The sequence below is a fragment of the Bos indicus genome, chromosome 23 (genome assembly GCF_029378745.1).
Source record: "Bos indicus isolate NIAB-ARS_2022 breed Sahiwal x Tharparkar chromosome 23, NIAB-ARS_B.indTharparkar_mat_pri_1.0, whole genome shotgun sequence".
NCBI lineage: Eukaryota > Metazoa > Chordata > Mammalia > Artiodactyla > Bovidae > Bos > Bos indicus.
Window position 1 is genome coordinate 52,473,634 of NC_091782.1, and position 27,248 is coordinate 52,500,881.

Sequence of the window (27,248 nt, forward strand, 5' to 3'; positions counted from 1 at the left end):
GTGTGGCGTGTTACGTGTGCATGTGTGTGCTGCATGCGTGTGTGTGTCGTGTGCAGGTACGTGTGTGTCGTGTGCAGGTACGTGTGTGTCGTGTGGTGTGTTACGTGTGCATGCGTGTGTGTGTCGTGTGCAGGTACGTGTGTGTTGTGTGGTGTGTTACGTGTGCATGCGTGTGTGTGTCGTGTGCAGGTACGTGTGTGTCGTGTGGCGTGTTACGTGTGCATGTGTGTGCTGCATGCGTGTGTGTGTCGTGTGCAGGTACGTGTGTGTCGTGTGCAGGTACGTGTGTGTCGTGTGGTGTGTTACGTGTGCATGCGTGTGTGTGTCGTGTGCAGGTACGTGTGTGTTGTGTGGCGTGTTACGTGTGCATGCGTGTGTGTGTCGTGTGCAGGTACGTGTGTGTTGTGTGGTGTGTTACGTGTGCATGCGTGTGTGTGTCGTGTGCGGGTACGTGTGTGTCGTGTGGCGTGTTACGTGTGCATGCGTGTGTGTGTCGTGTGCAGGTACGTGTGTGTCGTGTGGCGTGTTACGTGTGCATGTGTGTTGTGGCAGTGGCAGGGTGGAACTGTTGGCGGCCGGCAGATATTAGGGAAGTGGCCTTCTGGTGACAGGTGTGCAGGGACAGCTGCTAAGTGCCTGCCCGGCTGGCAACTGGCAAGAATCCCTGGATGGATCGAGTGGCCGGGTCCAAGCCTCCTTCGGTCGCTGAAGGCCCTCCAGCAAAGCCCACAACAGCCCCACATGAGGGTGGGTCCTGGCAGGAGATGGGAGGCCTCTCCAGTCCTTGCGACTGTCCCTTTGGGATCGGCCGAGGTGTGACACAACAGGCCGCCTCCCGGAGCTGGGTCTGCAGTCACGGCGAGCCATCAGGGTTCTGTTTGTGGCCTCGATGATCATCCCGAGGGGATCGAGATTGCAGCCACAGGCCAGGGGGCGAGGGGCTGCTCCCCATGGGGTCCACGAGGCTCCCTGTAACAGGCGGCTTGTTCAGAGGAGCTGATGGAATTCCAGTTAGAAAAAGAAGCACACACAGGCTCTGCTCCTTCTGCCCACTTACCTTCTCACATCATTTCTCAGCACATTTTATTTTTATCATTGGCAAAAATGCTAAATTAATTCCCCTGCAGTATTACGTTTGAATGCCCACGTGTCTATCACTTTCTGCGGCCTGATCACCTTTCGCATGAATCAATTAGTAAACGGAGCCGAAAGAAGGGAGTCCAAGGAAGTGGAGGAAATGAGTCCAGATGAATTCCAAGTAACCCCTGTCTCGAGCGGGAACTGAGGAACATTTTAAATGTACCCCAGCTGTTCCACGCTGCGGTCCATTCAGAGGTGCCGAACCTTTAAAAGCCCAGCTGCGAAGGCATCTTAGGGACTGACTCCACCCATCCTGGCAGAACCTAAAGCAGCATTGGAATATCTGTTCCATGCACTGCGTGAGCAACACCTTTTTTAACTTCCAGAAAGAGGCAACAGTCACCACAAGCCCTCTTGAAATGAATTAGAATGTTGGAGCCAGGGAAGCCTTGGTGTCACAACACACCGTCACCCCATTCCACAGATGGGGAAACAGAGGCCTGGGGGTGAGGGGACTTGCCCAAGGTCACAAAACTGGTCTATGAGCCTGGGCCTGCTGATGAATCTCCCCCACAGTTTTGCCATAGAGGAAGAATTCTGGAGCTTACGTGTGCGTCATGTTGAAAACCAGTAAAGGTGTTGCGTTCCAAATTTGTGTGACTGTCAGCTCGTGGGATGCAATTTGATTATGAAAGAATTGCTTGTTCCACAGAAATTTACAGGAAGGGTTCATTTGCCTTAGGAAGACTGGGGTTTAACCATCCTGAGCCAGATTTTCTTTAATTTTGTACTTGTCCCTTCTCCCTAATTTACTAAATTTAAATCATGAACTTAACTTTTTTTTCAGAGAGCTAATTCATATCCATTTGCTCTACCCTGAACTGAGCCTCCTTACCTAATTTTTTCAATACCAAACAGAACGAAAGTTTAAAAGAAAAAATTCAGGTGAAAGCTTATCTACTGGAGCGAAGTGTATATTTTTATAAGCGCTTTGACTCAAAACCTTAGAATATCCTTCCAACTGGTGTTTCATTCAATTCTAGTCTTTTGATTTTTTTTCTTTTCATTTTGAGAGCCTTTTCAGAATGTCATACGTGTGATGCTTGGTAATACTCCAGAGCTAGAATCACCTCTTTAAATCAGAGAACCCTTAGAACAACCGTCTACGACCCTTTTCCCAGCCACGTTCAGGGAAACTCCGTCCCCGGAGCCTTTCACGGCTCTGCTCCTCCGTCCTCACCCGTGCTCCCCTCTCACCGGTTTGATCGAAGGCCCTCCCCGCAAGGCGCCACTGGTTCCCGTGTTTCCCCCCAGATTGACCGTGTCCAGGTCACGTTTATCCCGCGAGTGTGGTGACGTCGCATCACCAGCATGCGAGCACGTCTGCCAGCAGGCACGTCACCCACCCTGAGTGCTCGGGATCACAGGCACAACGAGTCGAGGATAGGGTTAGTTTTGCAGAGCGTCAACGTCATAGTATTATGAAAGGATCACAGAATTAAGTTTTAATTTCTGAGGGATATTTCAGGTGACGGGGATGCAGAACAGACCATGAGGACAAGTTTGACTTGCTTCTTCTTCAGCGGCTCAGTCCTGTCTGACTCATCTGTGACCCCATGGACTGTAGCCACCAAGCTCCTCTGCCCGTGGGATCCTCCAGGCAGGAATACCGGGGCGGTTGCTGTTACGCGTGAGTCCCACAGCAGACGTGGGCTCCAGCCGCCCACCATGCTCTTTCCTTTCCTGAGGCTCAGCTACATTCCTGCCAGACCCTGGGCTGCTGGCCGGCTTTTTAATTTCCATGGTGTTATTACATTATGTACTTGTTGGGAGACATTTCATTAAGTTCCCATAATGTGGCCTCACCGCACATCACCCAGGCTGCAGTGGCCGTCCTGTGCTTTCTCACAGGCCGACAGCTCGGCGAGTCCTTTATGACCGCAGCAGATTGAAACACCGGGGCTGGGGGGCGCCGCGGCATCTGGAGGGCCCGAGGGGGCGTCGCTGGACCGGTGTCTGCCTCCCATCCCCCATCATCGGAGCACGTCCCCGCACTCGGACTGGGCTTCTTTGCCGTGACGCGGGTCCTGGGTCGGGGTGCCTGGGCTCTGATCCAGCTCTGCCTTTAACCCCCTGGAAGCTGGACGATGCCCCTGAACTTTGTTCACCTGAGTCTTCCCGTCTGTGCAGTAGGGAGAATGTTACTTCCACATGACGAGTTTGAAAGGCTTAAACTCGTGGGAAACGTGTGGCAGGGTGCCTAGTGAGTGTAGACCCAGTCGTGGGGAGGTGGTTTGCAGTTCTGTCTGCCACCGGAGACGGGTCGTGTGGCTAACAGAGCCTGCCTGTCACCTGTGCCCAGGTCTCCTGGGAGAGCAGTTTCTTTACTTGGGTTCATTCTGGTCCGAGGGCCGCTGCTCCCCCATAACCTCAGGGCCCCCCTCCCTGGGCCCTGCCTCTCCTCTCCATCTCTCCTCTTGGATCCAGGGTTCTGGTTGTGCCAGCTTGCAGGAACACAGACTGTTTTCTCAACATGATTTTAAAAAATTGAAAATCAATGAAACAAGATTGCAACTCTACCACTACCCTCCTCTCAAACCCTGTGTGTTTGTAAATGTATGTATATATATATATATATATATATATATATATATACACACACACACACATGTAACATGTACACGTTTATATATACATATATATGTAACATTTACATTTGTAAAATATATACAAGGTTTGTTATAGGTAAGGAAAAATCCTGAGAGAATCACAAAATATTTAGAATCAAATCTCAGCAAGAACTCCTTATCAAAAACTGTAAAGTGTAGCTAAAACAGTAGGTAGAATTTTGAAGTCCAAAATGCACATATTAGAAAAGAAGAATTAAAGTTAATGATCTGTGTGTCTCTCTCAAGAAATGAGAACGTGGCACTAAACTCAAATAAATCAGAAAGATGGATGGGAGAGGGCGTTGAGAACTATAAGGGTGAGCATTTGTGTTAGGTTATTTCATTACAAAGAAAAGCTCTGATAAAATATGGCAAGATGTTAATGTCTATATAATATGATTCTGAGTGTTTCTCTTTGCTTGACATACATTATTCAAAGTTAATTTGTAAAAAGTAGAGGCCAGTAAAACATTAAATTTTATTATTTAAAAAAAAAAAAAGATCTGTACCTCCAGTTTGAAACCTGTGTTATCAGCTTTCTGAGGGGCTCCCAGGGGAAAAGACATGGGGCTCCCTGAGCCCAGCTTCCGGCTTGGACCATGCCTCCCTGGGGAGGGTCCTCCTGCAGCTCCGTGGGAGGGGAGCTCTGACTCCTGTTGACGACCCAGATCTCCCAGCTCAGATTAACACTCAGAGATTAGCCCAGTGTACCCAATGTACCGCTGACGTCAGCTCTTTCTGCAGAATACATCATGAACATTTAGAAATTTGATTTTTATTCAAACAGGAAAGGGGGTGACAGCTGTTACATCATGAGTGATGTGACTTTGAAATAAAAATTGGACACTGACAGCTTTTCCGGCTTCTGGCTTACTCTTAATTGGAGGCTCCCCAGAGCTGGCAGGGCAGGTGCCGGGCAGCAGCAAAGATAACTGCTTATCAGCATCCGTCACGCTTCCCGGACACCCTGCAAGTGACAGGGGACACGGTGACACTGGAGCGGGGGACGCAGGGGCTGTGCTGTCGTCCCTGTCTCCCACCCAGGGGCGCCGCCAGCCTCAGAGGCAAGTCCTGGGGGAACAGCCCGCCCCTGGGCATGTGGCAGTGAGTGGTTTATGAAGAGACCTCGGGGCCCGCAGGCAAAGTCTAAAATACTGACTCTTTGGGCTTTTACAGAAAAAGCAAGCTGACCAGGCTCCAAACAGGCGCGCTGTTCTCTTCGGCCGACTTGCAAATATCGTTATAAGTGTAAAATTACAAAATGCATTGATAATAAGACACGACTTTGGGTGGTTTTTTTTTCCTCCCACTGGGAATCCTCATCACATTTCATCCTAAACACAAACCAGCAAGGAGTCTGTTGCCAATAACCCTTGGAAACCATCCTCTCAGGGAGGAGTCCCAGGCACTAGCAGCAAGATGAAGATAGCTCTGCAGGTGAGGCCCGGGAAAGTGGTGTCAGGTTGCTAGAATGGGGGCATTTTTTAAAACTTAAAATCATTCTATGAACATTTGTATTTTGAAACAGATCTGTCCATGGGATTTTCCAGGCAAGAATGCTGGAGTGGGTGGCCATTTCCTCCCCCAGGGGATCTTCCCGACCAGGGATGGAACCCAAGCTCCTGCATTCTTTACCGTCTGAGCCACCAGGGAAGCCCCTCTTTTGAGACAAACTGTCACAAAAGCACTCAGTGAGTTGCTGGAACGGGCTTTAGAAACGCAGGGTTGTGCTCAACAGTCTACATGGGTTTCTTGACACAGCTGGGAGGATACTGCTCCTTTCTGCCGTATTTTTAAAACCTGCAACTTTATACTTTCTAAAGAAAACTAGGAACATCCAGGGCCACAGTCTTCTCTCGGCCGGTGGTACTACATGAATCCCGAGCCCCCACTGGCCTCCACAGTCACAGACAGAAACCCAGACGGACCTGCCTGGACACTCCCAGCCCCTGACAGAGCGTCTTCTCACCCCACGCGATGCAAAGACCCTCACTCGTGCCCCGTCTCTCTGCAGGATCTTCCCCGAGTCCCTGAGGTGGCTCATGGCCACCCACCAGTTTGAGTCGGCAAAGAAACTGATCCTGCACTTCACGCAGAAGAACCGCATGAACCCCGAGAGTGACATCAAAGGCGTCATGCCCGGTGAGCACGCCTTCCCTTCACCCCCAAGGCCCCACCAGGCACGGGGGACCCGCCAGCCACCCCTCCAGAACAGGGAGTCATCCCACAACATGCCCCTGGTGCCTGTGAGGGCACTGCCAGGCAGTGGCCCCGTCCAGGGGTCTCACTTCCTGTGATGGTCGGTCCCCAGCTCGACTAGGAACGTGATCAGGTCCAAGTCTGGAGGGAGGCATGACCTCACGTGCCCCTGCTCCTCAGGGGAAGCTCGAGGGCTTAGCTGGCTCCTGACACTCAGCCCTGCCTGCCTACAGGGTGTGGTGCCAGCAGTCACGACCAGGGACGCTGGCCTGGGGGTGGCCCTGGCCCTCGAGCCATCTCTCCCAAGAAGGACCTTCAGGCAGATACCCCATTGTCTGTATCAGTCAGGACCTATTGACTGGGCGTCGGAAGAAGCAGGAAAGTTCAGATCCATAGAATTTATCAGGAACGTCAGCACAAGCTGGACCAGACCCATGGCCCCCTCCCGGCACCCCGAGCTCTGATCCAGTAGATCTTGGAAGGAACCCTGAACACCGTGGGTTCAGTAAGCACTAGAAGTGACTGGCGCCTGCCGAGTCTTTCACAGCAGCTCTGTACAGGGCGCTGTAACTGTCCCCGTTCGCAGGTGAGGGGACTGAGGCACAAAGAGGTCACACAGCTAGTGAGCAGTAGCGCTGGGACGCGGGCCCTGGAAGCCCAGCGGCAGTGGCTTCGGTGTTGCTGCAGGAGAGGGGGACAAGGGGCAGGCCCGGCTGGGCGGCGGGGCGGGAGGGCTGGGTGGACCGCGTGGACCGTGCACCTCTCGGGCCGCGTCTGCTCCTTGCGGATGGTCCGGCCCTCGTCCCCAGTCTTGCCCAAGCCTGTCCATTAGCACGTCAGCGCTCTTAAGTCAAAGTGCCTTGTTTCTGGCGTTTCCCCACTTTCATCGCCTCGTCTGCTGCTTCCGGGTCAGAACCCGTCTGGGAGGAGCTTGTTGTCTGCATCCTCGTTGCACAGATTCATTTCCCTCCTGTTTTTGGAAGGCGGTGCTCAGCCTTCCTCCCACTTCCCTGCCGGGGACTTGGGTAGTGCTGGGTTCAGCCCGGGGTCTCGGGGCACGCGGCTGTCCCTGCCCCTGGGTCTCCCTCCGAGGCAGCACCCGGGCAAAGCTAGGGGACGGCGTTGTCCGAGCTCCAGGCCCACCCCCTGCACTGCCTGCGTAGACGCTCCTCCCCAGCATCTAATCCAGGCCCCTCCCGGCTCTCTCCCGCCCTGACTCCACCCCCGCCAGGCGGGGCTGAGCCGCGCTTTGGGCGTTTGACCCTCCTCAGAACCTGTTCTGTCAATCAGATCATCCCCCTCTACCTCTGGGAAAGGGGCCCCAAGAGGCTGGGGCTGGGGCAGGGCTCCCCACTCCCGGCGTTCCCTCCTGAGCCAGTCAGGGCGGCCCGCTGTCCCCCTGCAGCAGGCCCTCTCTGGGCAGCCTGACGCCGAGCAAAGCGCCTGGCCCAGGTTGGATGGGTGAGGCTCTGAGGTTCAAGGGTCCCTGCATCAGGCCAAGGGGGCTTTGCCTGAGCTCTGCTCGGTAATGGAGTGTAGACCCGGCCCCATGTGCCTCGCTCTGCCTTGTCCGTCTGTCCTGGACCCCGGATGAGGAGCAGGTCCCCGTGTCAGGCCCACTCCCTACCCCCAGCACCCCGCCTCTGACCCTGCACATAAGCTTCCTGCTCCTGCGGGGTCCTCAGGCCACTGGAGCCTCTCGGGCAGAGAGGCCACCTCAAGGGTCAGCCTCAGGGGTCAGCCTCAGGGGTCAGCGGGGGTCCCCCAGGCCCAGGAAGGAGTCCCTCCACTGGTCGGGGAGAAGCCGGGACGGTGTGGGTCAGCCAAGCCCGGGGCCAGGGAGACCGCTGCACCCTGGGGGCCAGGCAGCCCCACGGTGGCTTCGGTCTGGTCATTAACCCGTCCCTTCATCAGACGGGAAGCCGAGGCACAGAGCAGGAAGCCTCAGCCAGAGGGTGAGAGCTGGGGTTCCGTCAGGCCCCTCGGCCCCCAGGTGAGGACAGCTGTCATCTGCCTGGCCAGGGCCGGCTCCCCGGTGGCCTGTCGCGGGGAGCAGGGCAGAGGGGGGCGCGGGCGGAGCAGGGGAGGCCTGGAGCCCCAGAGGCTCGACTTAGCTTTCTTCTTGGAACCTTGATTCTGGCTCCAAGAGGTTGGAAGAGGCGCAGGGGGAGGGGAGGCGTCTCCCCGCTGGCTCGCGGGCGCTCAGAGTCTGCTCCCGGTGCCCCTTGTCACTCCTCCTGTCCCCACGTGAGCACCTCAGGGAGTCCCAAGAGTTCTGGAGAGACCGAATGGCCTCCCTGTCCATCCCGAGGGCCTCACCAGAGGAGACCTGGGAAGTTCTGCGTTGCTGTGAGTGGCCGGGGACGCGCAAGATACCAGCAGCCCCGACGGGTCAATGTGTTTCCACCCAGAATAACGCAGCTACCTCTGCAGACCACAGCCAACTTGGGCTCCAGGGCTTAATGCTTAGGGAAAAAAAAAACTCGGGTCGTAATTGCAATTGCTACAGCTTCTTAGCAACCTCTATTTCATATACTAGGAAGAATCAGGAATTCAGTTTGGGCCACAGTACAAAACAATTTAAATCTGTGCCGCTGCACTAATGGACGTTTAGTTTTTCTTCCTGGAAGATTTCCACGGTGAGCAAATGCGGCCGTGACGGCAGGTTCACGAGCAGTTTTACAACAGGATGCTTGTATCGTTGGATCAGTGTTAGGTGTTAGGAGCACATTCCATGCTCTTTAAAAGTCTTCTAGTGTTTTGACCATGGGGAAAGTGTGTCTGTAACCCTAATGAGCCTGTTTCTGCAGAGGGGACGATAAAGGTCAGAAGGACCTCAGGAGCATCTATGGCCGGACGGCTGGATGGCCCGCTGTTGCGGCTGGGGTACAGGCCTCCATTCTGGGCCTGAACAGTGAGAAGGAAGAAGGTTCTGGAGACAGGGGGGCTGGTATCCCTCGGATGTAGGAGAGGTCTCCCTTCTCCCTTCCGGGCCCCAGTTGGTGAGGCTGATCTGGACTTTTGTCTTTTTTGTCTGCTCTGGGTTTCCCGTGCAGTGCGGGGGTTTCAGCAGCTGTGGGACGCTGGCTTCATTGCCCTGTAGCCTGTGGGCTCTTGGTTCCCCAACCAGGGATCGAACCCACGTCCCCTGCATTGGAAGGCAGATTCCTAACCACTGGGCAACCAGGGAAGTCCCCAAACATTTTTAAAAGAGAAAACCTCGTAAGCCCTTGTGGTTAAGCAACCTGTTTGTCCCCCCAGCTGTCGCCAGTGAGTTGGTGACCCTCTCCCGTGGGATGGCAGGGAGGAGGCAGGGCATCCCGGGGTCGTACGGGAGGGGAACACACCCCCAAGACCCTGTCTTGTGCGGGCTGCCAGTCCCAGGCCCCTCCGGAGGCGACCCCACTTCCCCAGGCCTTCACACCCCACGGCGGGCTTTATTTTTAGTACAGTTGTTTAGGATTCACCCCAGGTTTATGGTAAAGTTGCAGAGACAGAATTCTGAAACCTCCCCATCAGTCTCCCCGTTGTAACGTCCCCTGACCGCGTCACGGCTGGGAAACCGCACGGCTGTGCTGCGGGCAGCCCAGCTACAGCCTGGATCCGACATCCCCACCTGGGCTGCCCAGGACCCCACCAGGGCTGCCCACTCCTCAGGCCCCCAGCCACCTCTGGTCGGTGCACTTTCAGTCTTTACTCACTTCCCCAGCTTCCACAGTCTTGCTTGCTTAAGTCTCCTTTTCCTTTTCTGGCCCCTGAAAAGGGCGTCATTGTGGTTGTTCAGTCACTCAGTCGTGTCAGACTCTTTGCGACCCCATGGACTACAGCACGCCAGGCCTCCCTGTCCATCGCTCTCTCCCGGAGCTTGCTCAAACTCATGTCCATCGAGTCAGTGATGCCATCCAATCACCTCGTCCTCTATCCCCCTTCTCCTCCCGCCTTCCATGTTTCCCAGCATCAGGGTCTTTTCCAGTGAGTCAGCTCTTCATGTCAGGTGGCCAAAGTATTGGAGCTTCAGCTTCAGCATCAGTTCTTCCAATGAAGTCAGGACTGATCTCCTTTAGGATGGACTGGTTGGATCTCCTTGTCCATTTGGTCACTTTCTTTCTAAGATGCGGGCACCGTACCTGCCCAGCTTGTTGTGCCCACAGGGGTGGTCTGGGGACCAGGGCAGTGCGCGCGTCTCCCAGTCCCTGAGCAGAGGGAGATGCAGACCAATCGACTTCGCAAGGAGGAGAACCCCTGCCGAGCCTAAGCACAGCCTCAGCACCCCAGCAGCCCCTGCAGACAGAGCCCACTTGGGTGGCTGCTTCATGCATCCCGCCAGCTCTGGAAGAGGCCTGCTCCCCTGCAGCCCCGTGCAGCTGCACCTGCAGAGTCAGTGTTCTTCCCCGAGAGCCAGGCCCTCCACGCCTTCGCGGAAACCACTCTGCTCCCGATGCCCCAGCCGCCCGAGCCCGCCAGCTCGGCGAGTGTGGCTCACGGGCCTTTCCCCGCAGAGCTGGAGAAGGAGCTCTCTCGGAGGCCCAGGAAGGTCTGCATCGTGAAGGTGGTGGGGACGCGGAACCTGTGGAAGAACATAGTGGTGCTGTGTGTGAACTCGTGAGTGCGGGCCGGGCGGGCGCGCGGTGGGCGGGGCGCCCGGAGCGGCCGAGGAGCCTGGCTGAGCTTCCGAATCGGCGTCTGGAGGGAGCAGTGCTGGTGGGCACAGAGCCCCAGCCTGGGAAAGCGGGCGCACCGGGAGCACCCCTGCGCGGCGGCCCCGCCCCCGGGACCCCCGGCCCACGCGCCGTGTGCCCGCAGGCTGACCGGCTTCGGGATCCACCACTGCTTCGCCCGCAGCATGATGGGCCACGAGGTGAAGGTGCCGCTGCTCGAGGACTTCTACGCCGACTACTACACGGCGGCCGGCATCGCCCTGGCGTCCTGCCTGGCCATGTGCCTGGCCGTGCGCGTCCTGGGCCGCCGAGGCGGCCTACTGCTCTTCATGATCCTCACCGCCCTGGCCTCGCTCCTGCAGCTTGGGCTGCTCAACCGTGAGTGGGCGGGGCCGGGGGCAGTGGGGCGCCCAGGGGCCCCGCTGTCCTCCCTGAACCCCTGCATTGAGCGGCCGCCGGATGAGCTTCCCTTAGAACGCGCGGCCACTGCCCCAGGGGTGTGGGGTCTCTTCTCCAGCCCTGACTCCGAGCCTCCTCACTGCCCCAGGGGTGTGGGGTCTCTTCTGCCCTGACCCCGAATCTCCTCACTGCCCCAAGGGTATGGGGTCTCTTCTCCTCCTGCCCTGGCCCCGAACATCCCCACTGTCCCAAAGGTGTGGGGTCTCCCCTCCTCCCGCCCTGACCCCGAGCCTCCTGGGGTCTCCCCTCCTCCCACCCTGACCCCGAGCCTCCTGGGGTCTCCCCTCCTCCAGCCCTGACCCCGAGTGTCCCGCGGTTTCTCCTCCTCCCAGCCTGACCCCGAGCCTCCTCACTGCCCCAAGAGTATGGGGTCTCTTCTCCTCCTGCCCTGATCCCGAACGTCCCCACTGTCCCAAAGGTGTGGGGTCTCCCCTCCTCCCACCCTGACCCCGAGCCTCCTGGGGTCTCCCCTCCTCCCACCCTGACCCCGAGCCTCCCAGGGTCTCCCCTCCTCCCAGCCTGACCCCGAGCCTCCCGGGGTCTCCCTTCCCCTCCTCCTGCCCTGACCCCGAGCTTCCCGGGGTCTGCCCTCCTCCCGCCCTGACCCCGAGCCTCCCGGGGTCTCCCCTCCTCCCGCCCTGACCCCGAGCCTCCCGGGGTCTCCCCTCCCCTCCTCCTGCCCTGACCCCGAGCCTCCCGGGGTCTCCCCTCCCCTCCTCCTGCCCTGACCCCAAGCCTCCCAGGGTCTCCCCTCCTCCTGCCCTGACCCCGAGCCTCCCGGGGCCTCCCCTCCTCCCGCCCTGACCCCGAGCCTCCCGGGGTCTCCCCTCCTCCTGCCCTGACCCCGAGCCTCCGGGCACCCCGGGCCTCTGCGGTCCTGGTGGACATGACCCCCTGGTGGCCACACTGTCCCTCTGTGACCCGTCATCACCTGGGAGGGAAAAAGGCCTTTTCTCTCGTGTGAAATCAAGGGAAAGATAAATACTTGGGGACGCCCTTGCCCTGGGATACTGCTTTCCAGTTTGTATTCCCGAGTTTATTAGCTGCTCTTGGGGCCAGAGAACTTCTCAGTAAATGTTAAAAATAATGGAAAGAAAAGCTAGACCATCTGTGTAGCCCATTCGGCTCTAAGAGTCAAGCTCAGTGCAGCTCCCGGTGAACTGAAGCCGCTCCCACGCGGGGACGAGGCCCAGGGTGTCTGACCACCCGGAGCGAGGCAAGAGTCGGGCACCTGAGCCCCCTCCACCCAGGACGGTCCCCCCGACGGACTCTGGCACCACAGCGACCAGATGCCTCTGATGGCCGCCCCTCCCTCCCGAGGTGACGGAGTTGGGCCAGAGCCGCCGAGAAAGCCAGACGCCTGCTGGTGCCCCAGGGCTGTGTGACATCCAGGCGGGAGCGCGTGTCCAGGAGAGAAGGAAGAGAAGGAAAAGACTGAGGACTTCCCCAGCCTTGTTGTGCAAACTGGATTCTAGAACAGCCGGTGTTGGACTCCGGGGCAGTTCTGGGCTCAGTCCAACGCAGTGCTGGACTCGGTCTTCCGACTTGGGCAAGTCTGCGTGCGTTCAGCATCTTGCCGGGAGACTGGTCTTATTTTCAGCTGTGGCCACATGGGGTCAGTCCCCTGCTGGGGCCTCCCAAGTTGCCCTTGGGAGAGCCTTCCTCGGCGCCCCTGGGTTGGGTGGGCATGCAGGCAAGGGGCACCCCAGGCTCACAGCCGCCCCCTCAGTCCCTGAGCCGGGCTTCGAGTGATGCCGTCTGGTCTAACCTGAGCTTGGTACCCCAACACAGACTGCAGGGACCTGAGCAGCTTTGGACACAGTGAGAGTCACCCCCTGGACCCCTCCTCTCAGAGCCGCACCCACCTCAGGCCCCAGGGCCAGAGGGGCCCCAGACCTCCCTGCTAAGCAGGGGCGCTCCGTTTGGTGGAACGCCCACTCGGAGGTCCTGGGCCCTCGCCCACGTCCGCACCGTGTCCCTCCCACTCTCTGGCCGTATCAACCGTGCTGCCCACGTGGGCCTGGCAGGCGGGCAGAGAGGCCGCCCCGCTGCCCCTGGACATACGAGGTCGTAACGGCCGCCCTGACCTGCTCTCTTTCTCCCCTCTCTGCCCGCCTTCATCCGCCTCCACTGCGGTTCTGCGGCCCAGTGATCGGGAAATACAGCCAGCATCCAGACTCAGGTGAGCCCCGGGCGCGCGTGGCTTTTGCGCTGTCTTTTTATTGCACCGGAAGGGCGTTTTCAGAGCGACTCACGGACCTGTGGTTTCCCTTTCCTCTCTCTCCCCTCCCCTTTCGCCCCAAGAGTTGCAGCTGAAGTTGGCCGTAGGTTGGACACCACACACATACACTTGTCCTCTGTCCCTCCCGCCTCGAGAAAGCCTGGCTGCACCCCTCCCGTTTGCACCCGGCTTGTACGCTGCCCTCGCCCCTTCCCCTGGCAGTAGCCGGCAGCGTGGCCCAGCCCAGCCATGCCTGCTGGGATGCAGGGCCTCGGGGACGCAGCCCCGGAGCGCTGGAGGCCTGGCTGGCTGCCGCCAGGGGAAGCCGCCCACCCCGCATGTGACCCCCGCGAGCCCGCCGCCCTGGCCGCGGGACTGCCGGGCCGCTGTCCCTGCACGGCTGCGCGCACGCATGAGCCACGGCTGCGTGCAACACGGCTGCGTGCACGCACGAGCCCGGCCTACCGAGCCGAGCCCCAGGGGCTCCTCACCGTCCTCATGGGGAACGGGGTGCACCCCGCGTCCGACCCCAGCAGCTTGCCTGCCGTCCCCCGCCTGACGCCGCCTGCGTGTGAGGTCAGACCCCGAGCCACGGCCAAGATGCCTGACTCGGTCCGGCGCGTTCCGTCCAGGCCCCCGGTTCCTCTCTCAGGGTTATCTGAGTTTCTGTTTCCATAAATCAAGCCTGGGGCTCCTGTCTCTCGTCTTCATCATGCCTGAGACCAGGCTGGCCAGGCTCTCCGTAGCTGATACCGTTCTCTGGGGTTGACCTTGAAGACCGGACAGGAGGGTGCAGCCCCCGGCCAGGGAGCCCCCCAGCCTCCGTCCATGCCGGTCGCTCCGGTGCTCAGCTTCCGGCAGAGTCAGCCTGGGCCCCGCTCTCCAGACCCCCGGGGCCTCGGGGGAACCTGCCAGGAGGGCTCTGACCTCCCACGCCTGGACTCGCTGCTCGTCTCCCGGGTCTACACCTCACCCGGGCAGAGGGGAGGAGGGGAGACCGCCATCAGGCCCCGCCCCCCTGTCCCTCCCCCGCGCCCTCCAGCCCCTCACCGCCCCGGTTCTCCCCCAGGAATGAGCGACAAAGTCAAGGACAAGTTCTCCATCACCTTCTCCATCGTGGGCATGTTCGCCTCCCACGCAGTGGGGAGCCTCAGCGTGTTCTTCTGTGCGGAGATCACCCCCACGGTCATCAGGTGCGTGTGGGCCGCCCACGGGGCAGGCAGGGGGGTCTTCCAAGGACACTGGGGTTGCGGTGGGCGCTGCCTGGCAAAGCTGGTGAATGACCCACCAGCTCTAGCCCGGGTCTCTGGACAAGGTGCGGCCTGCACTGGGCGTCCACTTGGGATGGACTGCTGTTCCACCCTGACCCCCAGGGATCCCCGAATCAGAGGAGAACTGAAGCCTGGGTCCCGTCCAGGTGGTTGGAGGGACAGGGAGCGGGGCTTTGGGGGTACAAGCCACACAAAAGGACCTGGTAAAGGAGGGGTGTCGGGGTCCCTGGATATATACCTGGCTTCAGCCCCACCAAGTGCTGCCCACTCTCCTAGGAGGATTCAGTGAAAAGCTGGTCTCAGGAGAGTAGAAAGGGCCTTGGTTTTCTGCGGGCTGAGAAGCTGGTGTCTCCAGTCCAAAGAAAGGCCTCAGAGAGAGAAAGCCCAGCCGGTTACGTCACTGATTTGTCTGACAAATACTTGTTGGGAACCACCCCACCCCCATGTGCCTGCCCGACAGAGGCCGCACGCAAAGACCGAGTGGCGGCCTGTTTTCTGAAAAGGCGGGGAGACCTGCCCTTTCCTTGGGGGGCGGGGGGGGGCGCGTGCACAGGCTTCGGTGCTGAGGTTATAGCGACACGGAAGGGTGCCCTGCTGTCAAGGGTGTCACTTGGGTTCAGTGAAGGGGTAACTTTCGGTCGAGCTCTTGAACTTGGTGTGTGAATGTCATTAACCTTCTGAGCACTTTGTTAAATGTAATTGTGAGCGTGGCAGTTATTCAGCCGTGAGATAGAGCCCAGGCCGCCAGCACGCGACACCCTGCCAGCCTCCCTCCCACGTGGGAGACACGTGAAGCCAAGCCCATTCAAGGCAGGCTGTCCGCGATGGACTGTCTTGCCCCTGGGCTCTGGGTGGAGGCAGGCAGGTCCGTGGGCATCACTCTGATTCCTCCTTTTGGGTTCTCACACACGCACCAAGCCTGAAGGTTGCCCCATCCTGGAATACGATGCCAGGAGCTTATTCCAGGCAGACAGCAGCCCTCTGTGTCTCTCTGCGTGTTAAACGTCCCCCCTTCATGAAGGTGCCCAGTAGGAGGGCTCCTGCAGAGGCAGGACGCGCGGTCAGACGTGTGTGGTTGTCCCTCCCGGGCAGGCCACCCTCCACCCTGGCAGTCGATAGGCCGCACTCATCACGGTTAGGTTCTGCTGTCCGGGAGTTGGTGATGGACAGGGAGGCCTGGCATGCTGCGATTCATGGGGTCGAAAAGAGTCGGACACGACTGAGCGACTGATCTGATCTGAACAAGCTGAACTGAAGGAAACGCAGTCATCCTTCTCCTCGGAGGCAGGCCTGGCAAGATTATTGGGGACAGAAATTCAGCGAATGTTCTCGGGGTCAGCTTACCCCAACAGGGGGACGGAAATTCAGCGAACGTTCTCGGGGTCAGCCTACCCCGACAGGACACCTGACCCTGGGTGATGCGTTTGTAGTTGCAGAGGAAGGAGGTGGGGTTGGGGGGTCTCCCGGTGAGGACGCTTCCCGCGGGACACCTCGCGCCCTGGCCCTTCCTGGCGTGTCCCCTTGGGGGCAGTTCGTGAGCCGCTGGGAGGAAATGGGCTTCCTGCCCCATCTCACAGGTGAAGCCCGGAGCAGCTGGGAGGGGCCGCTCGGCCCTGTGGGCTTCATGTTTGCTGGTAGAGAACTAGCCTTTTGTTCACCACTGTTACACACACAGCCTCTCAACAAGCAGAGCAGCGAAGGTCAGGGGCTGACTATCGAGCGGTAGACAGAAGGCTCCTGGGCACCGGCTGCCACGTCCGCGGGTGACAGGTGTGCTCGAGGGGCTTCTCGGGCGCCGCAGGCCCCCGCCCCTTGGGCTTCGGCAGGACTAGGGCATCTGGCTGGTGAAGAGGCGGCGGTGGCTTTGGTGTGACAGGCCCCGTGTCACCTGCAAGCTGCGGGCAGGCACCCTGACACTGCACGAGGAGGAGGCAGGCGCCGGCGGCGGGGACAAGCCGCTTCAGCTCCCAGCATTTCCTGGCTGCCCGCGCACCAGGGCCTGGCTGTGGGGCTTTTCTTTATGGACAGTCGACACACAACGCGAGTTTCAGGTGCACTGCACAGCCATTCAGTGTTTGAAGGTTACCATATATATTAATTTAAAGGTAAATTATAAAGCACTGGCTCTGTTCCATGTGCTATACAATACATCCTTGTGCTTATTTTACACCGGCTGGTTTGTACCTCTTACCCCCCACCCTATCATGCCCCTCCGCACTCTCCCCGCACTGCTGCTGCTGCTGCTAAGTCGCCTCAGTCGTGTCTGGCTCTGTGCGACCCCATAGACGGCAGCCCACCAGGCTCCCCGTCCCTGGGATTCTCCAGGCAAGAACACTGGAGTGGGTTGCCATCGCCTTCTCCAGTGCACGAAAGTGAAAAGCAAAAGCGAAGCCGCTCAGTCCCGTCCGACTCTGAGCGACCCCATGGACCGCAGCCCACCAGGCTCCTTCGTCCATGGGATTCTCCAGGCACAAGTCCTGGAGTGGGGTTCCCCCACTGGGAACCTCTAACTAGTCTTTCCCGTATCTGTGAGTCTGTTTCCTTTCTGTTATATTCCCCAGTTCATTGTCTTTAGATTCCACCTGTAAGTGATGCCACACAGTATTTGTCTTTCTCTGACTTGTTTCACTGGGCACAACAGCCTCCAAATCTATCCACGCTGCAAACGCCACAGTCTCGTTCTTTTTCATGGCTGATATCCCATCGCATGTATGTACTTTTCATGGCTGATATCCCATCGCATGCATGTACTTTTCATGGCTGATATCCCATCGCATGTATGTACTTTTCATGGCTGATACTCCATCGCATGCATGTACTGCGTCTTCTTGATCTGTCCGTGGACACTTGGGCGCTTCCATGTTTTGGCTGCTGTAAGTAATGCGGCTCTGAACACTGAGGAGCATGTCTGGTCTTGGTGTTTCTGGTTTTCCTTGGACCCAGAAGTGGAATCTGGATCATGTTGCAGTTCCAGGGTTAGTTTGCTGAGAAACCTCCATCGTGGTCTCCGTGCTGGCTGCAGCATTTCACGTTCCTGCCAGCAGTGCACAAAGGTTCTCTTCTCCACGTCCTTGTCGACGGGGGGGTCGTGTTCTTTTCGATGGTGGCCGTTTTGACGGGTGTGAAGCGGCGCCTCGCTGCGGTTCCGATCTGCTTTTCCCTGACGGCCGGTGATGCGGAGCACCTTTTCCTGTGCCTGTCGCCGTCTGCACTTCTTTGGAAACACGCATGTTCAGTTCTGCCGTCGTTTCAATCGGGGTCTTCTGGTTTTTGGCGTTCAGTTGTATCAGCTGATTGTAAATTTTGGATGTTGACTCCGTATCGGTCGTACCACTTGCAGATACTGTCTCCCATTCAGTAGGTTGGCTTTTCATTTTGTTGACGGTTTCCTTTACTGTGCAAAACCTTTAATTTCAGGCAGTTTAATTAGGTCCCGTTTATTTTTGCTTTTGTTTCCTTCACCTGAGATGAGCAGCGTCACCTGCCTATACCCCCTCACAGGCTCTGGGGGCGCCGGGGCCTGGCTGCGCCCTGCCTCCGTCTGAGCTCACCCCACCCTCCCCCAGCATCTTCCTCTCGGACCGGCTCCTCCCGGGCCAGCACCCCCGATGGATGGAACCTGCCGCGTCCCTGCTCCAGGCACACCTCAAGAGTGGGCACCAGGGAGGGGCAAAGACGGCCTGCACAGGACGAGACGCGCGGAGCGGCCGCTGACATTATATGTGAATGTGTGGCACAGGCTCCCCTGGGGGCTGACCCGAGACTTGGGCCCTTTGCCGCAAGTGGGCGGAGCTCACCTCTGCCCTCTGCCCGGAGACTCTTCCTGATGGCCCCATCTGCAGGGACGGGTGGGGACAGAGTGCACTCGGAGGGTCTCGTGCCAGGAACGTGGTGTTATCAGTGATTCCTGCCTGAGTGTTTCTGGCAGTGAAACTTATGCAGAGATTGGAAGAAATACTTGTTCATCTCTGACTTCACAGAAAGGCAGTGAAAAGTAACACAATGGAGGAAGCGAAAAACAGGAGCTTTGTTTTCTGTGTTCAAGACGCCGGGTTCATGGCTTTAAAAGGATAATTTGAAGATTCTTTGTTTTTTCTTTTTCTTTATTCTCTCCCCCCCACCCCAAAGATCCCAGGATACTTAGTTCAAGCTTGCTACTTCTAAGAAATCTGCCTGCACACCTACCTTTCTATCGTTAGAGTAACGTAGGGGTTATTCAGTTCAGTTCAGTTCAGTCGCTCAGTCGTGTCCGACTCTTTGCAACCCTATGAGTCGCAGCATGCCAGGCCTCCCTGTCCATCACCAACTCCCGGAGTTCACTCAGACTCACGTCCATCGAGTCAGTGATGCCATCCAGCCATCTCATCCTCTGTCGTCCCCTTCTCCTCCTGCCCCCAATCCCTCCCAGCATCAGAGTCTTTTCCAATGAGTCAACTCTTTGCATGAGGTGGACAAAGTACTGGAGTTTCAGCTTTAGCATCATTCCTTCCAAAGAAATCCCAGGGCTGATCTCCTTCAGAATGGACTGGTTGGATCTCCTTGCAGTCCAAGGGACTCTCCAGAGTCTTCTCCAACACCACAGTTCAAAAGCATCAATTCTTCGGCGCTCAGCTTTCTTCACAGTCCAACTCTCACATCCATACATGACCACTGGAAAAACCATAGCCTTGACTAGATGGACCTTTGTTGGCAAAGTAATGTCTCTGCTTTTCAATATGCTGTCTAGGTTGGTCATAACTTTTCTTCCAAGGAGTAAGCATCCTTTAATTTCATGGCTGCAGTCACCATCTGCAGTGATTTTGGAGCCCAAAAAAATAAAGTCTGACACTGTTTCCACTGCTTCCCCATCTATTTCCCATGAGGTGATGGGACCAGATGCCATGACCTTCGTTTTCTGAATGTTGAGCTTTAAGCCAACTTTTTCACTATCCACTTTCACCTTCACCAAGAGGCTTTTTAGTTCCTTATATCCAGTGCTATAAGGGTGGTGTCATCTGCATATCTGAGGTTATTGATATTTCTCCCGGCAATCTTGATTCCAGATTGTGCTTCCTCCAGCCCAGCGTTTCTCATGATGTACTCTACATAGAAGTTAAATAAGCAGGGTGACAATATACAGCCTTGACGTACTCCTTTTCCTATTTGGAATCAGTCTGTTGTTCCATGTCCAGTTCTAACTGTTGCTTCCTGACCTGCATACAGATTTCTCAAGAGGCAGGTCAGGTGATCTGGTATTCCCATCACTTTCAGAATTGTCCACAGTTTATTGTGATCCACACAGTCAAAGGCTTTGGCGTAGTCAAGAAAGCAGAAATAGATGTTTTTCTGGAACTCTCTTACTTTTTCGATGATCCAGCGGATGTTGGCAATTTGATCTCTGGTTCCTCTGCCTTTTCGAAAACCAGCTTGAACATCTGGTGTTATTACTAGCAAAAAAATAAGGGCCCTTTGGCTCAGATGCTAAACAATCTGCCTGCACAAGAGTACTGGAGTGGGGTGCCATCGCCTTCTCCGATAAAGAGTAAAGAGGTAGTTAAAAACTCAAGGAAGCTGTTTCCAGCAAAACTTGTAGTTTCTTTGTCTTGATTAAATGCTCAAGGGTTAATACAGCCCCATTGTTCAGTGTCTTCTACTTACAGAGAACTTTTGTATTGTAATTTATTTTTTGTTGTGCCTTAAACACTATGTAAATAACCGTCAGTAATAAAGCATTACAATTAAAAAAAAAAAAGAATCTGCCTGCAACGCAGGAGACCTGGGTTTGATCCCTGGGTGGGGAAGATTCCCCTGGAGAAGGGAAAGGCTACCCACTCCAGTATTCTTGCCTGGAGACGTCCATGGACAGAGGAGCCTGGTGGGCTACAGTCCTTGGGGTCGCAGAGTCAGACACGACTGAGCGACTAACGCATCACCATCACATCATCACTAGTAAAACAGATGTCCAGTGCATAATGAACCTGGGTCCTCCTGTCCCTGTAAATCTACTGCTTAAACATGGGCAGGTGCTGCCCTCTCGTGACAAGCTGGAGAAAAGCAGAAACATTCGCCGGGCTGGGTAGAGCCTCAGAACCGACCACGGTAATCATCCCATTCTCTGAACTGAGATTTCTGAAACACAAGAGCCAAAAATGGAATACCAGATCCTGACACAGCTGTTCCCAGTCTTACTAATTTCAAGGGATCCTTGATAGGAAATCAACAGAAAATGGCTTTTGTGGGAAAAAAATATGTAAAGACATACTGCATAGTACAGATGCATGCATATGTGTGTTGCATTTAAACATATGCATTTGTAGACAGAGAGGCACTTTTAAAGAACGAGTCCACAGTTCCACGTAAATCAAATACATGCCATCTGCTAGACCTCCCAGGTGGCGCTAGCCGTAAAGAGCCCACCTGCCAGTGGTAGCTCAAGTGATAGAGAATCCACCTGCAATGTGGGAGACCTGGGTTCAGTCCCTGGTTTGGGAAGATCCCATGGAGAAGGGAATGTCTACCCACTCCAGTATTCTGGCCTGGAGAATCCCATGGAGAGAGGAGCCTGGTGGGCTACATCCATGGGGTCACAAAGAGTCGACTGAAGCAACTTAGCATGCATGCACGCTAACCTAATACCTTCCCATGACAAGTTCACCTGGACTCTGATGGGAGCCCAGCTCCTTGACCAGGACAGGACTCCCTTGGGGGCTGTGTGCCCACCTCCCTCAGCACCACCCACTCAGACACGGGAAGGTCACCCAGGTGGTTTTGGAGAAAATGACGGCTCACTGGTGTCAAGAGCCTGAGAAACGCGCACTGTATCCCCAGCGCCGCACACGGCCCCTGCCACGCCCTGCGGCTTCCGGGAGCGACCAGACTCGTGAGGACCAGTTATTTCCGGTTCTCGTCTATGCATCTTCGGGTGGCTCAGTCACACCACTCTTTGCAGGGTCGTCATGTTGGCTCTGCTGCGTTCACTCGGCCAGTGGCCCTCCTGCTGAGGCCCAGGGTGATCTGATGCACAGCGTCCCAGTGTTCACAAAGCACAGTGTCTGCTGCGGACCTTCCGGAAGAGGACCCTTGACTGTCTCTTCCCCACTGCACGTTCTTGCCTCCTCTGTCACAGGCTGACTGACCATGAGGGTGTGGGTTTATTTCTGGGCTTTCTGTTCTCGGTTGGTCTATGGGTCAGTTTCTGTGCCAGCACCATGCTGCTCTGATTACTGTAGCTTTGTAGTGTAGTCTGGAGTCAGGGAGCTTGCTTCCTCCAGCTCTGTTCTTTCTCAAGGTTGTTTTGGCTATTAGAGGTCTTCTGTGTTTCTGTAAGTTTCTAAAATATTTGTTGTAGTTCTGTGGAAAATGTCATGGGTATTCTGATAAGGACTGCACTGAATCTGTAGATTGCCTTGTGTGGTGGTGATTTTAAGAACATTAATTCTCCCAATCCAAAAACAGTGTATATTTCCATTTGTTTTTGTCATCTTCTGTTTCTTTCATCAGCATCATAGCTTTCAGAGTACGAGTCTTTTACCTCCTTAGGTAGGTTGATTCCTAAGTATTTTACTCTCTCTGATGTGATGGCAAATGAGATTGTTTTCTTAATTTCTCTCACTGAGAGTCTCTTGTTAGCATACAGAAATGCAACAGACTTGTTTATTAATTTTTTATCTTGCAGTTTTACCGAATTCACTGATGAGCTCGTCTTCTGGTGGCATCTTTGGGATTTTCTATATATAGTGACAGTTTTACTTCTTTCCAGTTTGGATTCTTCTCTGACTGCTGTGGCTAGGACTTTTATTCAAAACTACACTGAATAAAAATGGCGAGAGTGCGCAGCTTGTTCTCGTTCCTGACCGCAGAGGAAACGCTTTTAGCTTTTCCCCATCGAGTATGTTAGCTGTGGTCTGTGATCATGCTCCTGCTCAGTCACTAAGTCGTGTCCAACTCTTTGTGACCCCATGGACTGTAGTCCCCCAGGCTCCTCTGTCCATGGGATTTCCCAGGCAAGAATACTGGAGTGGGTTGCCATCTGCTCCTCCAGGGGATCTTCCCTGGAGGGGATCAAACCTGCATCTCCCGCAGTAGCAGGCAGGTTCTTCCCCACTGCACCGCCCGGCAGCCTGGGTTTGTCATATGCAGCTTTTATTGTGTTGAGGTGTGTTTCTTCTTGGTGCAGGACGCCCAAGCTGGGGAGCCCGACTTGGGGCTCAGAACTCGCTTCTGCGGGAGACCCTCTGGAACATATTCCCAGCGTGTGGGTCAGCGGTCCAGTGGGGGTCGTGAGACTATACTGTGCGTCCAGTCCTCCCACCCGCCTTGTCGTGGCTCCTGCTCTACGTCTTTAGCTGTGGGTCTGTTTGGCAGTTTCTGGCCCTTTTCATCAGTGGTGGTTCCGCAGACAGCTGTGATTCTGGGGGGCCCGTGAGAGGAGGTGAGCGTGGGGTCTTTATGCTCCACTGTCTTGGCAGCTTTCCTCTTGATGTGTTTTTAATGCCTTCATTAATCCGTGGCCACCCTCCTCTCTTCTAAGCGAAGAGCAAGCCTCGGGACAACAGCATAAGATAGTAACACTTGGCTTCCTGACACCCTATACCAAGTACGGCAAGTGAGGCTGGTTTTCCCCCTTATGCTGGTGTTTATTATAGAGTCACCTTTGAAAGTGAACTGAGAAGCCGCCTGGGCTGACGGGGCGGGCGGGGGGCGGGGGGTGGACGCGGGACGGGACAGGGCAGGGGTGGAGCCCGGCCCGCCCCGCTGACCCGTGCGCCCTGCAGGTGCGGCGGGCTGGGGCTGGTGCTGGCCAGCGCGGGCTTCGGCATGCTGACGGCACCCATCATCGAGCTGCACAACCAGAAGGGCTACTTCCTGCACCACGTCATCTTCGCCTGCTGCACGCTCATCTGCATCATCTGCCTCCTGCTGCTGCCCGAGAGCCGGGGCCAGAGTCTGCCCGAAAGCATCCCGGACGGCGAGCACTACACGCGCCAGCCCCTCCTGCCGCCCCGGCGCGGGGAACAGCCGCTGCTGCCCACCCACGCCGAGCTCAAGGACTACTCGGGGCTGCACGACGCAGCTGCCGCGGGCGACGGGCTGCCCGACGGTGCCACAGCCAACGGCGGGCGGCCCATGTAGCCGGGCACGGCCATGGGAGACGCGCTCCGCCGAGGCTGGGGACCCTAGGGTGGGGGGGAACCCTGCGAAACTCTCGAGGAGCGTGCGCGTCTGAGGGAGCGGACCTAGCAGACGACCCTTCGGAGACTTTCTTTTCTGCCATGAAATGTTTGTATTTATTTTGGTCATTTTTACAAGAAGCACTTTATTCCCTTCCCTTCACTGATCTCAAAACGGAGCCCCCTCCTCGGGAAGGACACTCGCGCGCCGGGACCGCGCAGCCCGGCTCCCCGGGGGTCCCCCCCGCCCCCGCGCATTCCCACGGCTGCACTTTGCTCAGACTGAGATGTGAATGGTTAGGGTTTTGCTAAAGTCTCTGTGATGGTTTGTAAAGGTCTTTTCTGTAAGGGAAGAGCTTCTGCTCTGTGTTAAGGAAAAGCAGCTCACAATATCATTAAAACCAGCTTCGTCTCTACTTGGAGATCATCCTTTTATACTTGATCCGGAAGCTCTTTCGGGGGAAAAGCATCACCATCTCACCGGAAGTCGTACGTGATGAGTGGTGGCGTCGCCAAGGTCTTCCAGCGCAGGTCTGCCCGCTCCGCTCCCCAGCAGCCAGCGCCTCACCTCCACGAGTCACTGCTATCGCCCTCCTCCCGGTGCAGCTCCAGCAGGAAAGGCACGCCCGCCCCGCCCAGCCCCACCTCGCCTCGCCTCGAAGTCAGCGTTTCTGCAACACGACTTGAATACCCGCTCCTTCCTGAACTAACACCGCACGGAAATCACCAGCCTGGAGGCCCCGGGGAGCCTGCGGGGGACCGGCCGTGCCCTCTGCTTCCCCCGGCCAGGAGCGGCCCCGGGCGGGGCCTGACCGCAACCTCGGAGGGCATCGAGGCCGACCGAGAGAAGCAATAACCCACCGGAGCTCGCCCTGGCCCCATCCCGCTGTGCTAGGGCGCGTCGCGTTCCTCGCCTCGGCCTCCTGCCCGTCCAGATTAGGCCCTCAGCTCCCGTCTGCGGCTGTTTCAGAAGCGGCGCAGGGGAGGCCAAGCAGCTACCCTCGCAGGCCAGGCGGGCACTGTCTTGCCGCAGCGCTGGCATCCATCTGGGGGAAGCCTGGGCTCCTCTGGAAGGCCGAGCCCCCAGCTCTGGGGCACATCTTTGCGGTGGGCTGTTCTTCCAGTCCTGGGTCTGTGTGAAGCAGCAAGTCAACTTTCAGCCCCCCGTGGCGCAGCCCCCACAGCCAGGGGAGAGGTGGGCACAAGGCCCACGCTCCTCGCCTGATGCTCCGGCCTGTGTCTTCCCCCTGCCCCCCACTGCGCCCCTACAGGCTGGCCGACCCTGGCAGGGGCCAAGGGCTCGGGAGAACTTTGTGGGGAAGCGAGCAAACTCGCAGGCCTGCGTTCCAGCCCCTCCTGGCCCTCCTGTCTCTCGTCACTTCTGTTCTCTGTTTCCACGGGCGGGTCACACTCACCTTCATCTCCAGGCCTGTCTGTCTACTGCGCAGCTGAGTGCCAAACTGGGAGGTGCCTCAGCCCTTCTCACGTGCTGGGCGCAGGGCCCCCCAGTCCAGGACAGGCCTGCAGTGCGGGGGTCGGGACAGCAAGCAGGGTCCCCGGACCCCACCCGCCAAGTGTCCCAGCACCTGTGACCCCAGGCCCCAAGCCCTGCGTGGCCTCCCGCTGGCGGTGTAGAGCTCTAGGGAATGCGTGAAGCCACAGGGTGTCCCCGAACACCACTCCTAGACTGTCTTAGGTGACCGCAGTAGACGCCGGTCCTATGGGGTCAGCACTGTCCCGTCACGGTCAGGCCTGGCTCCTGGACTGGAGAAGCAGCTGGCTGAGGCTGGGCTTCTGCGGGCATGAGGGTGGCACCACCCAGCAGAGGCCTGTGGCAGCGCAGGCTCGGGCTCCATGAGCAACAACTGAGAAGCAGGGCCAAAGCAGAAAAGCCTCCCGCGGGCCGAGCCCCCGAGACCCCGCCCGCGTGGGCAAGGCAGCAGGGCCCTACCTGCTTGGCCAGGCCCTGGTCACGCGTGGACCCCCGGCCCATGTCCTCCGCACTCAGTAGGGAGATGCTGCTCAGGCACCTGAATGCCCACTGCTCGGGAGACCAGCGCCGCCTCCAGTGCCACCCTGCACACCCCCATCCCGACCCCAGGAAGCCGGGACCCCCTTCCAACAAGTCAGGCATACAAGCGACCCTTCTGCTTTCTGTTCTTTTCCAGAAACCAGTAACAACTCACCCAATATCCCGCATTTTAGCACCCAAAACAAAGAGTAAAAAGGTTTAAATGTCTCATTTTCTAAGTGTAATAGCTTGCGACTAGGGGGAAGGGGCTGGTGAGCTGGTTTGACCACCGAACAGCAAGAATGAGGCCTTGCAGCGGAAGTACTGCCCCAGGTACCACTTCCTAGAGCCAAACAAGGGGGCCGAGGGGCCACAAGACCGTGGGGACCCTGGCCAAGACGCAGCCCCAGGCCGGGGGGACGCAGCACACCGGCCTTGCTGGGGGGCCCTCCCTGCCCTGCAGCCCCGACCCAGAGGCTCCTGGGCGGGACCCATGCGGCCCGTGAGTGGACGGGACCCCTGGAGTGCCTGCTGGCAGCACAGAGCTGCGCCAGCCCTGACCCAGCCTTCCATGCTGCCTGCATGCCGTCACGGCTGTTGTACCCCGGGGACATGTGTGTAAATGTACAGAAATAAAGACGTTGCCCCATTAACAAACCTCCTCTGGAATGTCTTCCCTACCTCATCAGATGGGATCCCCGGCAGGGCGTTTCACGACCACCGGCTACAAAGAATAAACTCTGTTGGTTCAGGTCTCCCTGAGTCCCTGCCTCAGCGCCCGTGTGACCCCAGCCCCCGCCCTGCCCCAGGACGGGGGCTCCTGGCCGGCAGGTCCTCGTCCTCTGGGCGGGCGGAGGCGGGGCGGGGTGACCGCCCACCGCATGCTGAGTGCCACCCTCAAACCCCCGAGGAGGGGGCGGCAGGTTTCCGAGCTCGCCCCTCTCGTGTGGACGTCCTGCTGACCTCACCCGGGGCCTGGAGCCTCCCAAAGAGGGAACAATTCTCACACTGTGACTGTCAGGGAAGACTGAGCACCCAGAGCTCTCTTTAATGTAGTGTTTTTTTTTTAACAAGAAAGCAATATTTCTTTAATAAAGTATTTATACCAAACTCTCCTCTCCATAGCCCTGATTTTGTTACCTACTCCGCCCAGAGAGGTGCCCACCGTACCTCCAAGCCGTGACCGGCCGGGGCTCGCAGGTTAGTGGCTTAGCCCAGGACCCGGTCCCTGGAAGGGCCTTTCATCCCGGCTGTCCCAGCTCCGCTGCAGGCAACGGCCCGACACGACACCTGCCACCACGTGAAACGTGCTCCGGGTCCCGAACCACCGCCTCCCGGGACAAAAGGGGCCCACGTGGACCCCAAGCGTCAGAGAGTCCTGTGCCGGCCTTGGCTGTGCTGAGAAGCACATGGGGCGCTCTCCAGCCCCACAAAGCGGGGGCCTCCCGAGTCTGGGGAGGAAGCTGTAAAAACTCCCCAGGGACGCGACTGGAAGCCAAGTGAGGAACCACCGACCCAGGAACGCTGGCTT

General features: G+C 57.4%; 1 protein-coding gene across 2 annotated transcripts in view; it reads left to right on the top strand.

Annotated features, from left to right (window-relative positions):
- SLC22A23 (solute carrier family 22 member 23) overlaps positions 1 to 26,827 on the top strand; it is a 135,276-nt gene extending 108,449 nt beyond the window's left edge. The window contains exons 5-11 of one of the 2 annotated variants that reach the window (XM_070778475.1): positions 5,764 to 5,891; positions 10,448 to 10,550; positions 10,752 to 10,984; positions 13,215 to 13,247; positions 13,370 to 13,393; positions 14,356 to 14,479; positions 23,311 to 26,827. In XM_070778475.1, coding sequence (XP_070634576.1) covers positions 5,764 to 5,891; positions 10,448 to 10,550; positions 10,752 to 10,984; positions 13,215 to 13,247; positions 13,370 to 13,393; positions 14,356 to 14,479; positions 23,311 to 23,668 — 1,003 coding nt within the window. In that variant the 3' untranslated portion in view covers positions 23,669 to 26,827. The remainder of the gene's footprint in view (positions 1 to 5,763; positions 5,892 to 10,447; positions 10,551 to 10,751; positions 10,985 to 13,214; positions 13,248 to 13,369; positions 13,394 to 14,355; positions 14,480 to 23,310) is intronic. The other variant, XM_019985981.2, reaches the window with a different exon arrangement.
- The last annotated feature ends 421 nt before the right edge of the window (positions 26,828 to 27,248 follow it).